Here is a 21038-nt window from a genome sequence, read left to right as displayed (position 1 = left end):
ATGTAGCCTTTATTAAGCTACAGCTATAGAATAAAAAAAATTGTCTTGTTGTGGCTGTGATTTAAGTATATGTTCTAGGTATGTGTTCTAAGTATTTGTTCCAATTATTTACACTACATACGTGTTCTATGTATGTACATCAGATATTTCTTCTAGTGGTACTTGTTCTAGGTATGTGTTTTAGTTATATGGTCTATGAATGTGTTCTAGGTTTGGGTCCTAGGTATTTATTTTAATTATGTGTTCTATACGTGTGTTTTCGCTCTGTAGTCTAGGTATGTTTTATAGGAATGTTTTCTAGGTATGTTTTATAGGAATGTGTTCTAGGTATGTTTTATAGGAATGTGTTCTAGGTATATGTTCTTATTATGTGTTCTTGTTATGTATTCTAGGTATATGTTCTAGTTATGTGTTCTTGGTTTGGGTTCTATACATGTGCTCTAGATATGTGTTATATATGTATGTGTTCTAGCTATGTGATCTTGGTATCAGTTCTAGGTATGTTTTCTAGGAATGTGTTCTCAGTATATGTTATAGGCTTGCTTTTAAGGTATGTGTTCTATGTTCTGGTCCATGGTATGTGTTCTATACGTGTGTTCTATATATGAGTTCTAGCTTTCTGTTTTAGATATGTGCTCTTTGAATGTGCTCTAAATTTATTTCTAGGAATATATTTAAGGCATGTGTTCTTGGTGTGTGTTGTATGTATGTGTTCTATTGATATGATCTAGGTATGTGTTGTTGGTATGTTTTCTAAGTTTATGTTCTTGGTTTGTGTTCTAGGAATGTGTTCTATTTATTTGTTATAATTATATGATCTAGATATATGTTTAGGTCTGTGTTCTTGGTATTTGTTCTAGGCATATGTTCAATGTATGTGTAATAGGTGTGTGTTATATGTGTTTGTTCTAGGTATGTGTTCTTGGTATTTGTTATAGCTATGTGTTCTATGAATGTGGTCTAGGTTTGGGTTTTAGGTGTATATTCCAGTTACATGCTCTAGATAGCTTTTCAAGATATGTGTTGTAGCTATGAGTTCTAACTATGTGTTTGTGGTATGTGATCTGAGAATGTTTTTTGTCCCCTACCGGTTTCACCGGAGGGGACTTATGGTTTGCGCTCTGTCCGTCTGTCAGTCTGTCAGCCAGTCACACTTTTCTGGATCCTGCGATAACTTTTAAAGTTCTTAATATCTTTTCATGAAACTTGAAACATGGATAGATGGCAATATGGACCTTATGCACGTCATTTCATTTTGTTCCTACATCAAAAATTCTGGTTGCTATGGAAACAAATAGACTAGAAATACTGCTGAAAATGGTGGTTTTCTGGATCCTGCAATAACTTTAAAAATTCTCAATATTTTTTCATGAAACTTAAAAAATGGATAGATGGCAATATGGACATTTTGCACGTCATTTCATTTTGTTCCTATTCCAATGGCAACAAAGATGTAAAAAAAATCTGACAATGGTGGAATTTCTGACAATGGTGGAGCCGGTAGGGGACAATATTGCTTGGCAACAGTCTTGTTATAAATGTGTTCTACATATGTGATCTTGGTCTTTGTACTAGGTATGTGTTCTATGTAAGTTTTCAAGGAATGTGTTCTATGTATGTGTACAAGTTATGTGTTCTAGGCATATGTTCAATATATGTGTAGTAGGTATGTGTTCAAGGTATTTGTTTAAGATATATGTTTTAGACATGTGTTCTATGATTGTGTTCTTGATGTGTGTTCTAGGTATGTTTTATAAGAGTGCGATCTATTTATATGATCTAGGTATGTGTTCTAGAAATGTGATCTAGGTATTTGTTCAAGGCATGTGTTTTATGTATTTCTTCAACTTTCAAGGTATGTTTTCTAGACATGTATTTTAGGTATTTGTTAAAGGTTTTCCGGTTTTTAGTATGTGTTCTATGTATTTCTTCAAGGCATGTGTTCTAGGTATTTGTTCAATGTATGTTTTCTAGGCATGTGCTCTAGGTATTTGTTCAAGGTATTTGTTCAATGTATGTTTTCTAGGCATGTGCTCTAGGTATTTATTTAAGGTATTTGTTCAAGGCATGTGTTCTAGGTATTTGTTCAAGGTATGTTTTCTAGGCATGCATTCTAGGTATTTGTTCAAGGTATGTATTTTAGGTATTTGTTCATGATATTTGTTCTAAGCATGTATTCTAGTAATTTGTTCAAAGTATGTGTTCTCGGTATTCGTTCAAGGTATCTGTTCAAAGAATGTGTTCTTTGTATGCGTTCTAGGCATGAATTCTAGGTAATTGTTCAAGGTATGTGTTCTAGGCATTTGTTCTAGGTATGTGTTCTAAGCCTGTGTTCTAGATATTTGTTCAAGGTATCTGTTTTAAGAATGTGTTCTAGGCATGTTGCCTGGGTATGAGCCTCTCTGTGATTAAACCGGGTTTAATGATTGTGCATTATTGTTGTCCCAGATTAGACTGGGTATTCCACCCAGGCTTATCAGGTTTGACACTTTCTGCCTTAATGGATTTTGTTTTGAAGAGACTACGGACTGCACAGGCTAATTTGGGACAACACTTAACACACATTCATTAAACCCCATTTTCACAGAGCCCATGCTCATATGTGTTCTAGGTATGAGGAGCTGCTGCATCAGACTGTGGCCCTCATCTCTTCGTTTGATCAGCCCCAACTCCAAGAGGCCCTTACTAAGCTGCAGACGTACGCCCACATGGACAACAAGACTGTGCCCTTTGCCAAGGTCAGTGTACCCACATGGACAACAAGACTGTGCCATTTGCTGAGGTCAGTATGCCCACATGGACAACAAGACTGTGCCCTTTGAAAAGGTAAGCATTCCCACATGGGCAACAAGACTGACCAATTTGCAAAGGTCAGTATTGCCACATGGACAACAAGACTGTGCTCTTCAAAAAGGTAAGTATGCCCACATGGACAACAAGACTGTCCATTAACAAGGTAAGTTTTCCTTCATGGAGAACAAGACACTACCCTTTGCCAATGTCAATATGCCCACATAAAAACACAAAAAGACTGTGCCAATTACCAAGGTCAGTATGCTTACCTAGGCAACAAGACTGTGCTTCTAAACAAGATGAATATGCCCACATGGGCAACAAGACTGTGCCCTTTGCCAAGTTAAGTAAGCCCACATGGACAACAAGACTGTGCCCTTCATCAATGTAAGTATGCTCACTTGGACAATAAGACTGTGCCCTTCACCAAGGGCAGTATGCCCACATGGACAACAAGACTGTGCTCTTTGCCAAGGTCAGTATGCCCACATAGACAACAAGACTGTGTCCTTTGCCAATGTTAGTATGCCCACATGGACAACAAGACTGTGACCTTTGCCAAGGTCAGTATGCCTGCATGGACAAGACTGTGCCCTTTGCCAAGGACAGTATGCCCACATGGACAACAAGACTGTGCCCTTCGCCAAGGTCAGTATGCACACATGGACAACAAGACTGTGCCTTTTGCCAAGGTCAGTATGCCAACATGGAAAACAAGACTGTGCCTTTTGCCAAGATCAGTATGCCCACATGGACAACAAGACTGTGACCTTTGCAAAGGTCAGTATGCCCACATGGACAACAAGACTGTGCCCTTTGCCAAGGTCAGTATGCCCACATGGACAACAAGACTGTGCCTTTTGCCAAGGTCAGTATGCCCACATGGACAACAAGACTGTGCCTTTTGCCAAGGGCAGTATGCCCACATGGACAACAAGACTGTGACCTTTGCCAAGGTCAGTATGCCCGCATGGACAAGACTGTGCCCTTTGCCAAGGCCAGTATGCCCACATGGACAACAAGACTGTGCCCTTTGCCAAGGTCAGTATGCCCACATGGACAACTAGACTGTGTCTTTTGCCAATGTCAATATGCCTACATGGACAACAAGACTTTGCCCTTCACCAAGGTCAGTATGCCTATATGGACAACCAGACTTTGCCCTTCACCAAGGTCAGTATGCCTACATGGACAACAAGACTGTGTCCTTCACCAAGGTCAGTATGCCTACATGGGCAACAAGACTGTGCCCTTTGCCAGGGTCAGTATGCCCATATTGACAACAAGACTGTCCAATTTGCAAAGGTCAGTATGCCCACATGGACAACAAGACTTTGCCCTTCGAAAAGGTGAGTATGCCAACTTGGACTACAAGACTGTGCCAATTACAAAGGTAAGTTTTTTTCTCATGGAGATCAAGACTGAATCCTTTGCCAATGTCAGTATGCCCACATGGACAAAAAGACTGTGGCAATTACCAAGGTCAGTATGCCCATATGGACAAAAAGACTGTGCCAATTACCAAGGTCAGTATGCCAACATGGACAACAAGACTATGGCCCTTCGCCAAGGTCAGAAACACTGGTATCTGTTAGGCATTTAAAACCTCTCTCTAAAGAACATTATTAAAACATGCTGAAATGGCATCAGGTTTTTTGAAAGAAAATGACCTTAATTTTACTAAAGAATATTTTTTCTGTGAGAAATACATGTAAGTATGTTGGTGTTCAAAAACGCTTAGCCCTTTGGTATGTATACAGGTACTAAAGAGGCATTACACAATGTATCTCATGTTTAGTGCCATTACCATATTGTAATTATTTGACCATTTTTAAGGCCTTTTTTGTATGCTGGTCAGTAAGTAATAAGTCTGACTGCCAAGTTTAACTGTTTGTGTTTTGCTTTAGGCTTTGAATGTTTTAAATAATACAAAGTAATTTGAGTCAGATTTATGAGGAACGATTATGCTGTTCAGATTAATAAAATTACAACATGGGTGGACAAATTTATAGGCAATTTAGACATTTTTAAAAACTATTTTGTCATCAATATTAAGGCTATTTGAGCTGTGGTACATCAATAATAGTGTTTATTGTCTGTAGCAAACTATATATGCAAGAATTAGGTAATTACTTAAAGTTTTGTATTATTATTGGTTTATGTCAAGTTAATTTGTGGTTCTCATGTTAGGCTTTACACAATGTCAGTTTTTATAATTCTGCCTAGTGACTAAACCACTACAGAGATGAGATCATTGAGTGGAATATTCTCTTAAAATATTCAAATCAAAATATAAATATAACTTAAGGTTCATGGGGGGGATAAAATTCATTAAAACTTCGCTTTGGTTTTTCTTCATTCAATGTGGTACAATATGGTCAAACTATATATCATTTTACAGCTTAAGACGGATAGAATAACATAAACACATTTTTGACATTCAATATTTGTGTGCTTTATTCATATTTTGGTTTAAAACCAATACATTTTTACACTTATTTACAAAATCTCAATCTAAAGTTAGGAAGGATATGCACTACCTTCAGTTTAATAAATACAAAGCTATATACATATACAAGGTCAAGTGAGCAACATTTCACAGAAAATTATTGTCATAAAACAACAAATGAGTTTTTATTAAACTACCTTTTTTGGATAAATTTCCTAAACAAAGTTCTAAAAATAACTAAAACGTTACTACTTTTTAAAAATCCAGGTATGGTGGATAATAAGAGTCACGATTCTATTTCAAAGGCTTAACAATTTTGTTATTTACCTCTCAACCAAATTGCAAATTTTAAACCATCTCAAATTGAAATAGATTGCAGACGACATATAAAATTGTAAAGGAATATAAAGAAATTGGCAAACCGATTGATTTTATATTTCGATGCCTTATACCCATTTTGAAAGCGTGGCCATCGCTGTCCTCCGTAGAAAAACGTGCAAAACAAATCGGTCGAAACCACGTGCAGTGGTGAGAAAACCGGGTATGTGTATACACATACCTGAGAAAACACATATCTTATTTTGACAGTTGGGTGGCAACTAGTAAAACAACTATAAACATTAATCAGCAAGAGATCGCACTAAATAACAGAAATGACCACGTATATATATCATCACTTACCCTATTTCAAATATTTTCCAGCTGAAAATTGTCCCCCACACGTCTTTTTTAGTTTATTTGTATTGTTTTTCTGGAGCCGAAGTGCATCTCACAGAATATCCATACAACTTCCGTTGTTTTCACTTTCGTTATTAAAAACTCCGTTTAAAAGCATTATTTCTGGTTTTAGATTGTTAAAGCGATGTATTATTATATATGATCATTATAATAGTATACCGTGATGAATTGAACGGAGTTACGTATCGATCTTTCTGTCAGTCTGTAAGCGTACTATTTTATGCGCAATAATATAAGTAATGTGATTCGACAACGATTTGTAGTGTTTTTTGCGTTAGCTCTTTGTGGGGTTCTTTCACAACAACTACAGCAATTACTAGCAACGACAAGATACTAAACAACTCACATGGGCATCAACTGGAATGCTCGTCAGGATGCAACAAACGTCCTCGTCGTCTTCGAGGGAACTCGTCGGCTATACTCGTCGGTTGCACGTCACAAAATGGCACTATACATGTACTTCTGGGAATACACCTCCAGGCAAATACGTACTTAAACACACAGTCACCGGCTTACATACACATATACTTCTGGGAATACACTTCCAAGGAAATGCCTGTCATTGACACAATCACAAGCAACTCACAGACTCACATACACAGTCACAGTCTCACTTATATCTTCTGGGAATGGCCTTCCAGGGAAATACGTGTTGAACACACATAAAATACAATATAATACAATATAATACAATATAACCTATACTCAGGCTCACAATTACTCACTCAGGCTCACAATTACTCCAAGCAATACTCAGCTTGGGAAAATACGTCTACTCGCACCAGTCACCCGTGCATAAGAGACCGTACAAACTCGTGCTACCCAGCATGCACTATACCGATTTTTCGCTGGTTCCCAATCACGAGGTATGTGCGCATTTTGTAGACCGGGCACAGGCACAACACTCCTCCCACTTTTGTCCTTTTGGGACGACGCCACACAGCGAAGGAATCGTACCGGCGCTACCGATGAAGTTATAGTGCCCCTTGCGTAAGAACCTTGACCCAACTCCCCTAAGTCAGGTATAGCTTTCGTCCGACCTCTCTTTTGGCGCAACGCCTGCCATAGACCACAACTATACCATTGGCCTGTAATATAATTATTAAAACACTACACAAAAACAAATGTTTAATATACAACGACAGGTCATCCTGTAAATACCCACAATCCAAACAAACCGGCCCGTACCAACAAAAATAGCACACCATCAACTCAAGTGCCCCAACACGCCCCCAAACCCGAGTATATCAATACAAAAATCAACCCAGGTGCCTTACCAAAGCTTTTTGACCCAATATTCTAAAAAACAAGGTCAGGCTACTCCTGTCCCCCCCTTGTCTACACAATAAATGGACAGGAGCACCCACCTTACAATCCATTTTCACAAATTTTAACAAATAAAATAACTTATCAAATAAAATCATAAAATATCATACAAATACATCCCCTCGCAGCCCAAATGAGAAGGCCTACGCCCTCTGCATGTGACTGCATAATATACGATAAAAATCCTCTTGATTATATTAAAATAAAAATCACAAGAAATGGTACTTTCTACTACAAATGCGTTAAAATAATATCTAAGTGACAAAAAGGTTAAAAATATAAGAATAAAAATAATCTTATTTTTGTCCAAATAATACATATAATTGCTTTTAATTTTATATAGAGAACGTACATTTTGCAACATAATCATTGACATTATATGGAGGAAAAGACAACTCAAATAAAACTATTGTACCCACTACATTCCTCCCACTTTTCTCCTCTTGGGCCGCCGCCGTACGGTCGCACCCAAGGCAGAAGAGACAGAGACTCAAATGGGACCATGATCCCCCTCCCGCAGGCACGGGAGTGCCAGCGCATAGCGGGGTACATACAGACCGCTGCATTCTAGCGGTTAGTGACCAATATGTTTCTTGCATAAGAAAATTTCCATCACATTAGTTAATTAAAAAAACATTATTGTCGGCTATCGTCCGACAATTGCTTAATCAAGAAAAAACATTCTTGTTGGCTTTCGTCCAACAAGTACAGTCACTTATGTATTAGAATGTGGAGATCACACTGAGAAATAATGTACTTTACAAAAATAAAAACAAAATAAAAGTGTACATGCACCGGGAAACAACTCCGGCCATTCAAAAAATTAAAGTGACGCTACGAGACAGTTGCCGTCAAGCACGGTCACACACAAATTTAAAAAGACCTGCAAATATTGTTTAAAAGAACAACTCCGGGAAATACCACTTCCGGCCAACAGTATTGAGTGTGACAAGTGTTCGTCAAGCACTGTCACCTATAAAAAACAAACTCATGCGACAAAATTCTACGACATTGCTCGGCATATGGTTGGTAGAAAAGAAATTCATTTATAGAAAATTACGGAAATAAATGACATGATACAGCAATGACGAAGTGATTGAAGTTAGATCGACTCACAAATCTTAACATGGAGGGATAAAAGGTGACGGAGGTGCGAAGACTGGGATATTGCAGGGGAAACCGGGTTCCTATTCACCATCTGCGTAGTTACCACATCCGATGGTGCGGTGTGACAGCGGTCGTCCGACAATGTCCGACAATGTCACACCCGACCATAAGGAAAAAACAACAGACTTCACGGGAAATAATCAAACACATCCGTGACTGTGAAAAGCACTTCTTAGCGCGGTAATACAAAAAGTACAGGAAGTTAAGCGCGGACGGCACAAGATAATTTGGGACGACACTTTATGCCTATTCATTAAACCCCCATTTCGCAGAGCACTGCTCAGATTAATTTCAATTTTATAGTTCCAACAATATTGCAATAAAAGACTGGGCTTAAACTGAGACAATAGGACATATATATATATTCAAAACAATCTAATCAAACTAATCAAAATGTTTAAGAGAACTATTACTTTTATACACCGCGTACTTCATGTAATATTCATAACAACAGCTTTTACTACTACTACTACTACTACTACTACTACTACTACTTCTGCTACTACTACTACTACTACTACTACCACTACTACTACTACTACTACTACTACTACTACTACTGCTACTACTACTACTACTACTACTACTACTACTACTACTACTACTACTACTACTGCTGCTGCTTTTAGTGTTACTACTAGAGATACTCCGCGTACACCGTAATACATTATCAACACCGCGAATAGAATGTGACTGCAACTTTACTGTATTTTTTAAAAATGGGGGTCTTTTGTATTTTGCATTGTTTTCCTAGTTTTACTAACAATTAACCTCGCCATTTACAATTTTAGGCGGTACAGATTTTGGAAGTTAGACGCTCTGGGGGTCGCCAACCCAATTTCCACCGCTGGGACCGCTCCCAGCGGCGAGAACTAGAGGGTCGCCACCCTTTGGAACCACGCCTAACAAGTCTTCGAACACCACCTTCCCAGCTGTCATCTGGGGCAACTCGGCATCCGCATGCGCCGCCCTCACGGCGGTTACACGCGACAACTTCTGTCGCCCGTCTGACAAGGACTGACCTTTCGGTGGCCGGAGTAGTTTCAGCAGCTTTTCGTTGGGCTATTTTGGCCCCCACCTGGTCGGCCCTGTCGGTCGCCATGCTTTTAGCCGCCTCCGCAGACTGAACCGCAACGCGCTGCACGCGAAATTCATCATCGCACACAGGATCTCCATGGTCGCCTTCAGTGCTCTCGCCAATGACCATCCTTGGATCACTGACGACATCTGGCACTGTTGGCAGCACCAAGGGAACTGCATCATGCACGTCCTTGGCATGCTTCATGCAGAACTGGGAAACCGGACCTAGCTGGTTTACATGATCCACTTCCGGTTGGCCCAACTGCTTAGTCGTCGCAGCTACCACAACGGGCTCCTTCTCCTTATGGTTGGGCAAGGACATGGCATGAAAATGTCCCCAGTTGGAACCATATCTGCCGCGATACGATCCCTCAGGGCGGACTTTTGAATTTTGGTTCCGATGCCCACGTAAACCTCCGCCACCCGCACCCGCAGGATACATAACCTGGCGTTGGTCGTTGTACCACCGGTTCCGGACCTTCCCTGGGTAGGGGCACTCCACAGGGTATTCGGCATAGGCTTTTTTATTTCGAAACGGCTTACCCGGTTGTCGGACAAAGGGATCAACGGCCGAACTTTCAAAAGAGTTTGACAATCTCTCCACAGCATCCAGCAACTTCTCGACCACCTGGGTCAATTTGTCGACCGCCGACACACTGACCTCATCCGCAGTGGGTGCTTTCTTCACCTCGTGAACCCACCTTGACTCTTCTTGCTCAGTCTCCTGGGTATACCTCGGAGCCGCGGCGCAAGCCGACTGAACATGGCTATATATCTTCAGCATGTTCATCGCATCTCCCATAGATGTTGGTAACTGCAGACTAACATGCTTGCCGGCCTCCTCGTCAATCAAACCGTGACAAAACTTCGTCACTGCCTGTTCAGCGGCGTATGCATAGGGCAGATCACGAAACGCCGCTGTTGCCAGCTTCAGCGCCCGATCTGACCAATTGTCTAGGGACTCGCCTACTTCCTGATGGGCAACGTGGAAACGGCCCTGCGCGGTGGCGGTAAGCTCCCTGGCGCCAAAACGCTCCTGCAGTCGCTTCATTAGCTCTGCGTAAGGTAAGCAACGCATAGAAATCGACCGCCTTTCCTGTCAAACACCAACCAAGGCAATCGGCGCATTCTGCGTCAGACCAATCTTGCACCCTTGCGTAGCGCTCAAACTTGCTCTGAAAAACAAACCAATTGCTCTGCCCATCATATAGCAGGCTCTTAGGCAATTTTGTCAGAACATCCCGATCTTTCTGTGTCGGGGGAATACTTAGGCCAGGAGGGTTGCTTGGTCCGGGCAAATTATTGAAAACCGGTGCATTGCTGGGTATGGGAATAGTGATGGTAGATGGAATTGGGACAGGTAGACCATTCGGGGCAAGAGGGCCCTTTGAGGCACGATGGGATCCCGTAGGCCCATTGTCCCTACTCTGGGGCAAACCTAACAAAGGGGGCGGGGCGGGGACGCTTGATGCGACATTAAACGGTTTCGGTATCCTTGTCATCATATCGTCCGGCTGTAACAACAGACGCTTTGGGAGCAAAGGCTTTGCAATCTGGGGAAGAAAATCGTCCCATTGAGCTACGTCCGCCTCAAGAGCCGAAATTTGGGCTTCTAGTTGGGCCCTCTCGTGATCCTGACTTACCGACTCCTTCTCGAGCACAGACATATCTATCCACCTTTCGTGTGGGTCAATGGGCCTATTTGCGATTGACCGCCCCATTCCACCTTCCCCAACATGTTCCGCCCCATCCCCATACCCCAGAGCTTCTCTAAATAATGCGGGGTTAGTACTAAAATCCAACTCGGTCATGTCACCAAAGGTCAGCGGCCGCCCTATAATTGCCTCTAAAGTATCTGGTAACAAATTTCCCGTATTTTCCCGTATCAAAACAATGTGCCAGTTGTCTGCCCACCCCCAGAATATTGCATAATCTAGTGGGAGTGTCGTAGTTCACTCGAATTTTTCTGGGGGCTACCGGTAAAAATGGTGGGGTATATCCACTTCCCATATCCATTGTTAATTTAGAACTTTACAAGTAAATATGAAAAAGTTAAATTAATAAACAACCTAAAATAAATGGGCCGAGAAATTCTGAAAAAAACAAACTTTTGTATCTACTGGTAGGCAATTAAAATTTAATTGCCAAACAATAACCAATTAACAAAATCGCTATCACTGTTGTTGCTATCAATAATCAATAAAAACTGAAAGTAAGAAACACGTCGCTTTAACTTGACGTTAAGCACTAATTTCCCGGGACCCAGTTTACATTCGCAATAACACTGCTATAAAAAGAATTGCCAAGGACAAAACTCGTGCGTGTAAACTTCTATTTCCTCGGACTTAAGTTACCGATATATCAGCAATTTACACTGCTATATACAACAGTCAACCAAACACGTTTTTCATGAACTGCTGCGCACAGAATACGCGCCAACTAATCACGGGAAAATTGCCAAATAAAAAAAACACGTGGCCATCCGTTGATTACACAAGCAATTAAACTGTAACAAACAGCATTGGAGAATCACGTTTTTTAAGAAATATTTCACCAACTGATATATGCCAACAATGGAAAAAAACTACGATGCTGTCTGTTTGTTACACACTTCTTAAAATAGACGAACACTGAGTTCAACAAGTTAAAAACAGAAATCACGTTTTATGAAACGAACAGTTTCTATAAACTCTAAATTAAATTTGATCCGTCGATTGAAAATAAATTATGCGATGCCGATTGATTTTGCAACTAGCCTAACCGTTAAACACAATTTTCACTTTTCCCCACGTTGGGCGCCATTGTAGTGTTTTTACGGTTAGCTCTTTGTGGGGTTCTTTCACAACAACTACAGCAATTACTAGCAACGACAAGATACTAAACAACTCACATGGGCATCAACTGGAATGCTCGTCAGGATGCACCAAACGTCCTCGTCGTCTTCGAGGGAATTCGTCGGCTATACTCGTCGGTTGCACGTCACAAAATGGCACTATACATGTACTTCTGGGAATACACCTCCAGGCAAATACGTACTTAAATATACTTCTGGGAATACACTTCCAAGGAAATGCCTGTCATTGACACAATCACAAGCAACTCACAGACTCACATACACAGTCACAGTCTCACTTATATCTTCTGGGAATGGCCTTCCAGGGAAATACGTGTTGAACACACATAAAATACAATATAATACAATATAATACAATATAACCTATACTCAGGCTCACAATTACTCACTCAGGCTCACAATTACTCCAAGCAATACTCAGCTTGGGAAAATACGTCTACTCGCATCAGTCACCCGTGCATAAGAGACCGTACAAACTCGTGCTACCCAGCATGCACTATACCGATTTTTCGCTGGTTCCCAATCATGAGGTATGTGCGCATTTTGTAGACCGGGCACAGGCACAACAGATTGTAAACATTGGTGAAATGCTTCTTACATAGTTATTCTTTTGAGTGTTTATGAGGTCTGATCGTGCAGTTTGCAAACATCAACGGAAAGATTACAATTCAATGCATTTGTCATCGTCAACCGTTTGGAATGTCAATTAGGCGATGAGTGAGTTTTTAGCATGTTTCTTTCTATTTTATTAATTTAAAAATGGCTGCCCCCATCGTGATGAAATGACATGTGTTCGAGTTTTGATATTTCTAGATATGTAAACTTTTTTACTATTTAAGCGTAACTTGCCCTCGTCAATGTCGATATTAATCACTAGTTATATAATTTTCCGCCGAAATACGTGGAATAAACATGATTCAGATTTTTGAAAATAATGTATATTTTATTGTTAAAATCGCTTTGTATTTTGATTGATTTTGTGAATGTTATGATACGTTGATGTACAAAATTTGGTAGCAGTTTGAAGGAAAAACATCCTTTAAAGCATATATGTATACATTTTCAATGTGGCACTCTTCCTTTAGTCAAATTTGAGTTCAATGCTAGGGGTCCCACATTTTTCAAATTGAAGCCTCTACATGAACCTTAACATATATAAGAATATTTAAGATATTGCAATTCAAACTATGTTTCACGTCTACAAATAGTGTCGTGCTATCAGTCAAACAAGCACATTTGGTATATGTATATTTAAATGCTCAACCTTTGGTATGTTTGCAGAGCAAGCTGTGTCTGTTGATGATGTCACTTCCTGCCTATGATATCTGCCAGATTCACATGCAGAGGGCTCTAAAGGTTTATGATTATTTTATGTACACATCAGTACTACAAAAGATACTAAATTTGAATGTGCACCCCATTCAAAACAAATATGTGTTCTACGTACGGTATTGTTGCACCCCATTCAAAACAAATATGTGTTCTACGGTATCATTTTGTCACACATAAGATAAAATCAAGGAACATCTGAAGCGAAATATGTGAAAATCTTTTAAAATTTAATGTTTTTGTTTCTAATTATTCAGAAAATGTCATCAGACTTGTCTAGCTATGCACCTGACCCTGTTAAGCAGCATTTTGTACCTTTTCAGAAAACACAAATATTTGAGGATGTCAATAGTCCTGCAGGACGAGTGCATGAGTTTGAAGGACAAGTGAAAATTGTAAGACACTTTTCATGCAAACACATGCACTCTTCCTTCAAATATGTGTGAAATAAAAAATGTGGCTGATAATTGACTTTTAAAGTTTTCTATAAAGTTATCTGCAGAAATGTTGTTTACTCAGATAAATCATGCCAGCTGATCACAAATGTGACAATTCATGTTCATCTTATGAGGAAAAAACCAGTTGATTAAGTTATGCCTTTGTAATCTACATTTAAATCCTTTACCACTTAAATACGTATTTTCACGTATTGGTAGTCCCTAAGAAAGTTTAATTTAATTAAAGACCTTTCTTACTACATTTAGATTCAAGTTTTAAAGGCTTTATTTCCAACTCTTAGATACTGATGAGCAGCAAACAGCATAAAACCTGAACAGACTGCGACTTACTTGCAGGCTTTTCTTGTTTTATGCTGTTGGCACATAACAATTTTTAATTTGCTTGTGAGTTGGAAAGGGTAAAGCAGTGAAATAAGTTAATGCAAAACACACAAAAATGTTGAAAAATATTTTGCTAACTGCATGTTGTGTGCTTTAAAAACCATGAACATGTAACATGATTGAAAATTATCAAACCATAAAACTGACTTAATTATGAAGGCTCTATGATTTAAACTGTGTATATAGAAAGGATTGTCTGAGAATAAACATGTTATCTGCCAGTATGAAGAGTGATTTAAGCAAGGCGGTGGGTGCAGTTCGACAGTTTATTGTCATATTCCATGAGCAAAGATTACACCGAAAAACCCAAAGTCTTGCATATCAAAGCGCAGCTGCTTTATGAAATTTACCATGTCATTTTCTGTTTCATTTGAGTTCTCTTTCATAATCTTTCTGGTCAGAAAATACATGTTTCAATAGAAGACAGGGACATTCACTGGTCCTTTACAGGATATCAGTCGTCAATACAAGCGGACGAGTGGCATTTGTGTCCTTTGCTTTGTTATTCTAACCCTTTCCCGATTCATTTCCCTATTCCTTATTCTATTCAAAGGATGCTCCAGGGCCCTGTCCTATCAAAGAACTCATGACAAACTTAAGTTATGACTCAAAAGTTAGCGCAAACAATTGGTAGTAATTTCTGATCCTTAAATATACGGCATACAATAGATTTGAAAGAAATTTATAGAATTATTGGAATTACCTTATCTTGGTGGCCGGTGCTTGCATATACACATCTATAAAAATGAGGTTAAATATATAAGTTAGATTGTCCTGATTACATTAATGTAGGACTAATGATGAGGTTAAAGAGACTAGTTCACAGATGCAAAAATGACAAATTAAAAAAGTTTAAGATTAAAAAAATAATGTATAGATAATTTTGAAACAAACAAAATAAAACTTAACTCAGAAAAATAATTCAAATATTGTTTAGTTTATGGGTAATCATCAATTAAAATTGAAAACAGAATGTAAAGCTTTTGAATTACTTTTCATTCATAATTTGGAAAAAACGTGTGTTTCCCCCTTTAGCGTGTTTCCCCCTTTAGCATTAAAATTACTATTTTAAGTTCTCAAGCATGTAAACTCAACATGTTGACCCAGTGGGCGCTTGTATAAATTTGCTCACACATTTCTTGGGTTGTAATCTAGAGCAAACTTATGCAAACGATTGACTTACAACTTTAAATATTGTTTACTATAAATAGTTAATATATTTGTTTGTTGTTTTATTTGTTGCCATTGTATTATAGAGGGACACTGGTAAGATTTTATAAAAGTTTGACCTGGTTACCTTATGTCTGGACACATTGACCCAGATTTGACTTTGACATAAATATTGTCATGGTAAATATTCTGACCAAGTTATATCCAAATTGAATCATTAACCCTTTGCATGCTAGGAAATTTGTTGTCTGCTAAAATGTCTTCTGCTGAGTTTCTAAAATTAGCATTTTCTTCGATTTTTTTCAAAGAATACTATCAGAATAGCAAACAGTTTGGATCATGATAAGACGCCACATTTTGTGGCGTCTCATCTGGATCCAAACTGTTTGCAAAGGTCTTCAAAATTCGGTTCCAGCACTTAAAGGGTTAATATGATCTTAGAATTAATAACATTAGGTTTTTCTTAGAATTGACCTTGCTTTTTATGCACATGACCCAGATTCAAATATGCCAAAGTATTACCAAGATAAACATTCTGAGCAAGATTAATTAAGATTGGGTCACATTAATATCCTCTAGAGTGGTAGCACGATTAGAAGTGATGCAGACTAAAAAGAGAAAATCTGTGAACAGTTTCCATAGAAACCATGCTACTACTTGCCAGGGGCGTGTTTCAGATGGTGTTCGAGGAGATACTACTGGGCCAGGAGGTGCAGTTTGACGAGTGGCTGGCACTCAGGAAGATCCCATACATGGTGACCGGTAGCGACCAGCCACTGGAGCCCTCATCTGGATTGGCACACCCTTCCAAGGAACCCTAGCTTAGCTGCGGGGGATGGGGGTCAGGGGAGCAGTTTTAGGGTGTTTTAAACTGGAAAAGACCAACTCAGTGCAAGTGGAATATTAAACATGAAAACAAATATTGATTGTTTGTTGGTATTTTATGCATTTTTTGAGTGCAATACATTTTTCTTAAAAAGAAAAGTGTGTTTCAGTCATTGTTTTATCGTAGTCAATAATGATGAACCTGTTCCCTTATTGTTTGTTTCTATTCTTCTGAAAATCTTGCAATAATAAAACAGTGTGTAGTAAAGTCAGTTGCAAAGGCAGTTTTTTTTCAGTAAAATTTCACGTTGACCTAATTGTACACAAGAGAGAAATACTAAACATATTAAAGTGCAACTACCTTTAACTTTTGCACGAGTTAATCAACAGAATCTGTTTATTCCATGGTAAACATATAACTGAATATCAGCTATTGAAAAGCCATCACCATGTCCGAATCAAAAGCAATCAAAGTTTGAAATTAACATATATGAGCCGTATTCTGTGATAAACGAGTTTAATGAATGTGCCTAAAGTTTCTTCCCTGATTAGCCTGTGTAGTCTTCACAGGCTAATCAGGGAGGACACTTTCCACCTAAACTTGATATTTGTTAAGAAGAGACTTTCTTGAAACGAAAAATATCAAAAAAAGCGGAAAGTGTCATCCCTGATTAGCCTGTGCAAACTGCACAGGCTAATCTGGGACAACACGTTACGGACACGCATTAAACCCTCTTTTCACAGAGCACGAGTTATATACATATACTCTTGATTTTTTTGTCATTCTTTTTTGGCTCACCTTAGCACAATGTGTTTATGGTGGGCTTTTGTGATCAGAAGATATGTACCAATGATATCTTTGACGAGTTCTAAAATGGTTCCGTTTGGTTGAAAAACATGGCTTCCAGGGGGCCGGGCATTTGTATGCTCCCCCAAAATTTATTTTGGCGGAGCATATAGTCGCCGCTTCGTCTGTCCGTGTGTGCGTCTGTCTGTCTGTCCGTCCGTGCACAATTTTTGTCTGGGCTATTTCTCAGCAACTAATGACCGGAATTCAATTAAACTTTATGGGAAACTTCACTACCAAGAGGAGATGTGCATGTTATCAGTGGGTTCTGGTCGGAGGATTTTTCACAGAGTTATGGCCCTTTGAAATTTTCTATAAAAAAAAATCTTGTCCCCCCAACTACTGTGCCCTCAAGACGTTTCCTTTTATCTGAATATATATAGTGTGATTTTGTGACAAAACAAACTTTGGGGAGCATCACCCGTCTCCGACGGTTTCTTGTTCCTTGTATGGCTATAGTAAAACATTGTTAACACTTTTGATGCCACAATTATTCTCTGATTTTCATGATCAGAAGATTTGTCCCAATGATATCTTGGATTAGTTCGAAAATGAATCTGGTTGGTTGAAAAACATGGCCGACAGGGGCGGGACATTTTTGCTTATATGGCTATAGTAAAAACTTGTTAACACTGTAAAAGTCACATTCATAATCCAATCTTCATGACCATTGGTCAGAAGATTTGTCCCAAATATATCTTTGATGTGTTTGAAAATGGTTCTGGTTGGTGAAAAACATGGCCGCCAGGAGGCGTGGCATTTTTCCGTATATGTCTGTAGTAAAACCTTGTGAACACTCTAGAGTACACATTTATTGTCTGATCATCATACAAATTGATCGGAACATTTGTCCAAATCATATCTTGGACGAGTTCGAAAATGGTTCTATTTGCTTGAAAAAACATGGCCGCCAGGGATGGGACATCTTTTCTTATATATATATATATATATATATATATATATATATATATATATATATATATATATATATATATATATATATATATATATATATATATATATATATATAGTAAAACCTTGTTATCATTCACTCTAGAGACCACATTTATTGTCCGATCTTCATGAAACTTGGTGAGATGATTTGTCCCAATGATCTATTTTACTAGTTTATTGTTTGATGTTTTGTTGTATATAAAACAGTTAACCATTGAAATAAATTTTATTGATAATCAAAAAATTATATTGTTTTTTTCTATGGTAAATGTGTTCAGAATGGTTACCAAGTTAACAGTTGATAAAAATATAAGTATAAATAATAACTGTCGCCAGCACCCATCCATTTCAAATGTACATTCACTTTGCAGAGAAATATATAAATAAAAAACACTGTTTTTACTATTTTACATAGAAAAATTATATTGGGAATACCTTTAACAATCGTTGCTGGAAAATGTATGCTGATGTTTTCCCTTCTGATCATGTTGGTGTATTGGCGGGTTGTATGCTGATGTTTTCCCTTCTGATCATGTTGGTGTATTGGCGGGTTGTATGCTGGTGTTTTCCCTTGTGATCATGTTGGTGTATTGGCGGGTTTGTTTTCCCTTCTGATCATGTTGGTGTATTGGCGGGTTTGTTTTCCCTTCTGATCATGTTGGTGTATTGGCGGGTTTGTTTTCCTTTCTGATCATGTTGGTGTATTGGCGGGTTTGTTTTCCTTTCTGATCATGTTGGTGTATTGGCGGGTTTGTTTTCCTTTCTGATCATGTTGGTGTTTTGGCGGGTTTTAGGAGCAAATGTATGCTGATGTTTCCCCTTCTGATCATGTTGGTGTATTGGCGGGTTTTAGGAGCAAACTTACGCACAGTCCTGTCACGGCAATCGCCTATCCATGTCCACTCTCGACAGAACGAGAAATATATCGCTACAGTATGTTGACTATAACACGCCAACAATTATGATGATAGCGCGACAGTACGATGTCGTAGTAACGATGCTAACAGCGTGATAACGATTATGAAACATGATTTCGTGATATCACCATTATAGTGTAGTGTCGCAAAATCGTCACCGCGTCGTGTTATTTTCATCGTAATGTCGCGTAATTGCCATCATTACTGTCGTGTTATCATCATCGATGAATCGCCTTCCATGCACATTTTTCGCACCATGGGGGTATGTTTACACTAAATGAATTAACAGGGACGAGTTTAATGTAATAAATGTGAACTTTATAGAACGCATGTGGATAATTTTACGTGCGCACCCGAATTTCATTAAAAGCGCACGTGAACTTTTTACTTGCACTTGCGCATTGCAGCGTCTGAAGTGCGTACAGAACTTAAGCGCATAACGTACACATTTGTTTGCGTTTGCGATTGAGTTTCCTTATGTTACTCAAATATTTCAACAATGCAGTCACTCGGGTCCCGTTTCTTTGTGACAAAGTTCTAGCCGGTTCTTAACATGTTTAAAGCGAGCGTACTGTGGGAATGTTATATAATCTCGTTTTAGCAGATTATCTCCCTTTTAATCTGGTGTCGCTTTTAAACGTGTTTGAACTTGCACTTAAACTGATCAATATGAAAACTGATCAATATGTAAACCTTTGTTAAATTGAAGAGCTACTATCACGGTCTTAAGTATTGGAAACTTGTCGATCTGTTTGTTTACGTTTGTCCCTATAGGCGAGTCATTGAAACATTTTTCATTTAACAGGATTTACGAACTATTGTTTGTGAAATACTAGAATTAACACATTATAACTGGAAAGATAGAGATAAGCTGATGAACCATCTTACACTATTTATCGTTTGCGATATTATATCGAATTGATTTGAGTTAATATTTAATGAGATAACCGACTAGACTTCGTTTGTACGTGAATTTTATATTGGACACAGAACACACGTTTAACGTTTGTGTTGTATGTATAACACTTCGGATAACAACATGGTAAGTAATGTAATGATTTGGTTTAGATTTTTGCAATCTTAACACGTATTTGAACTGTGCACTGTTATGGTAACAGTGGATATAACACTTCAGAAAGTGCTCCGTATGCATGTACGAACATTATACTAATTGACTTATTAGTATCGGTTAAAGTGGCGTATCGAAAATAGTCGACAATACAAGGTCGCTGCACTTATTAATAGATCTATATTCTTTATATGAAAGCCGTTGTTTTTTTTACATCTGAGAAGTTTAAAACTGAAGAGCGACGGTGCGTTCGTTCGATTTAATGTGTAAGTTTGATTTCTTCTAGAATATTGTTTACACCAAAAAATATATTTTTCTAAATAAAATCATTCATAAAATTATTTTGATAAGAAAATAGTTCATCGATTTTTTTATCTTCTCTTAATAAAAGACATGTGTTCGAGAAATACCGTCGATATGCCCATTTTTGGTATCTCTTTAACAGAATAAATATTGACAATATAATAGAACAATGGGTTTGTGCACAGGGAAGTAGTTAACAGAAAGTGGTTAATCTTGATTGTTGAATATATAGTTCGGTTCTCAGTCTCAAAGGCTGTTCATACGATCGAGCTAATGTGCCGCGTTCTGATAAAACTGGACTTAATGCATATGCGTAAAGTGTCATCCCAGATTAGCCTGTGCAGTCCGCACAGGCTAATCAGGGACGACACTTTCCGC

General features: G+C 38.5%; 2 protein-coding genes across 4 annotated transcripts in view; both read left to right on the top strand.

Moving 5' to 3' along the window:
* LOC127856981 (uncharacterized) overlaps positions 1-16665 on the top strand; it is a 50387-nt gene extending 33722 nt beyond the window's left edge. For both annotated transcript variants that reach the window (XM_052393210.1, XM_052393209.1), the window contains exons 15-17: positions 2612-2738; positions 13689-13763; positions 16423-16665. In XM_052393210.1, coding sequence (XP_052249170.1) covers positions 2612-2738; positions 13689-13763; positions 16423-16566 — 346 coding nt within the window. In that variant the 3' untranslated portion in view covers positions 16567-16665. The remainder of the gene's footprint in view (positions 1-2611; positions 2739-13688; positions 13764-16422) is intronic.
* A 3357-nt stretch (positions 16666-20022) lies between these two features.
* The window catches only part of LOC127857935 (uncharacterized), a 72663-nt gene continuing 71647 nt past the window's right edge, over positions 20023-21038 (top strand). Inside the window, exon 1 of one of the 2 annotated variants that reach the window (XM_052394704.1) lies at positions 20023-20330. In XM_052394704.1, coding sequence (XP_052250664.1) covers positions 20304-20330 — 27 coding nt within the window. In that variant the 5' untranslated portion in view covers positions 20023-20303. The remainder of the gene's footprint in view (positions 20331-21038) is intronic. The other variant, XM_052394705.1, reaches the window with a different exon arrangement.

Source organism: Dreissena polymorpha, chromosome 14 (assembly GCF_020536995.1).
Source record: "Dreissena polymorpha isolate Duluth1 chromosome 14, UMN_Dpol_1.0, whole genome shotgun sequence".
Classification (NCBI taxonomy): domain Eukaryota; kingdom Metazoa; phylum Mollusca; class Bivalvia; order Myida; family Dreissenidae; genus Dreissena; species Dreissena polymorpha.
This window is presented reverse-complemented; position numbering and strand designations above follow the sequence as displayed.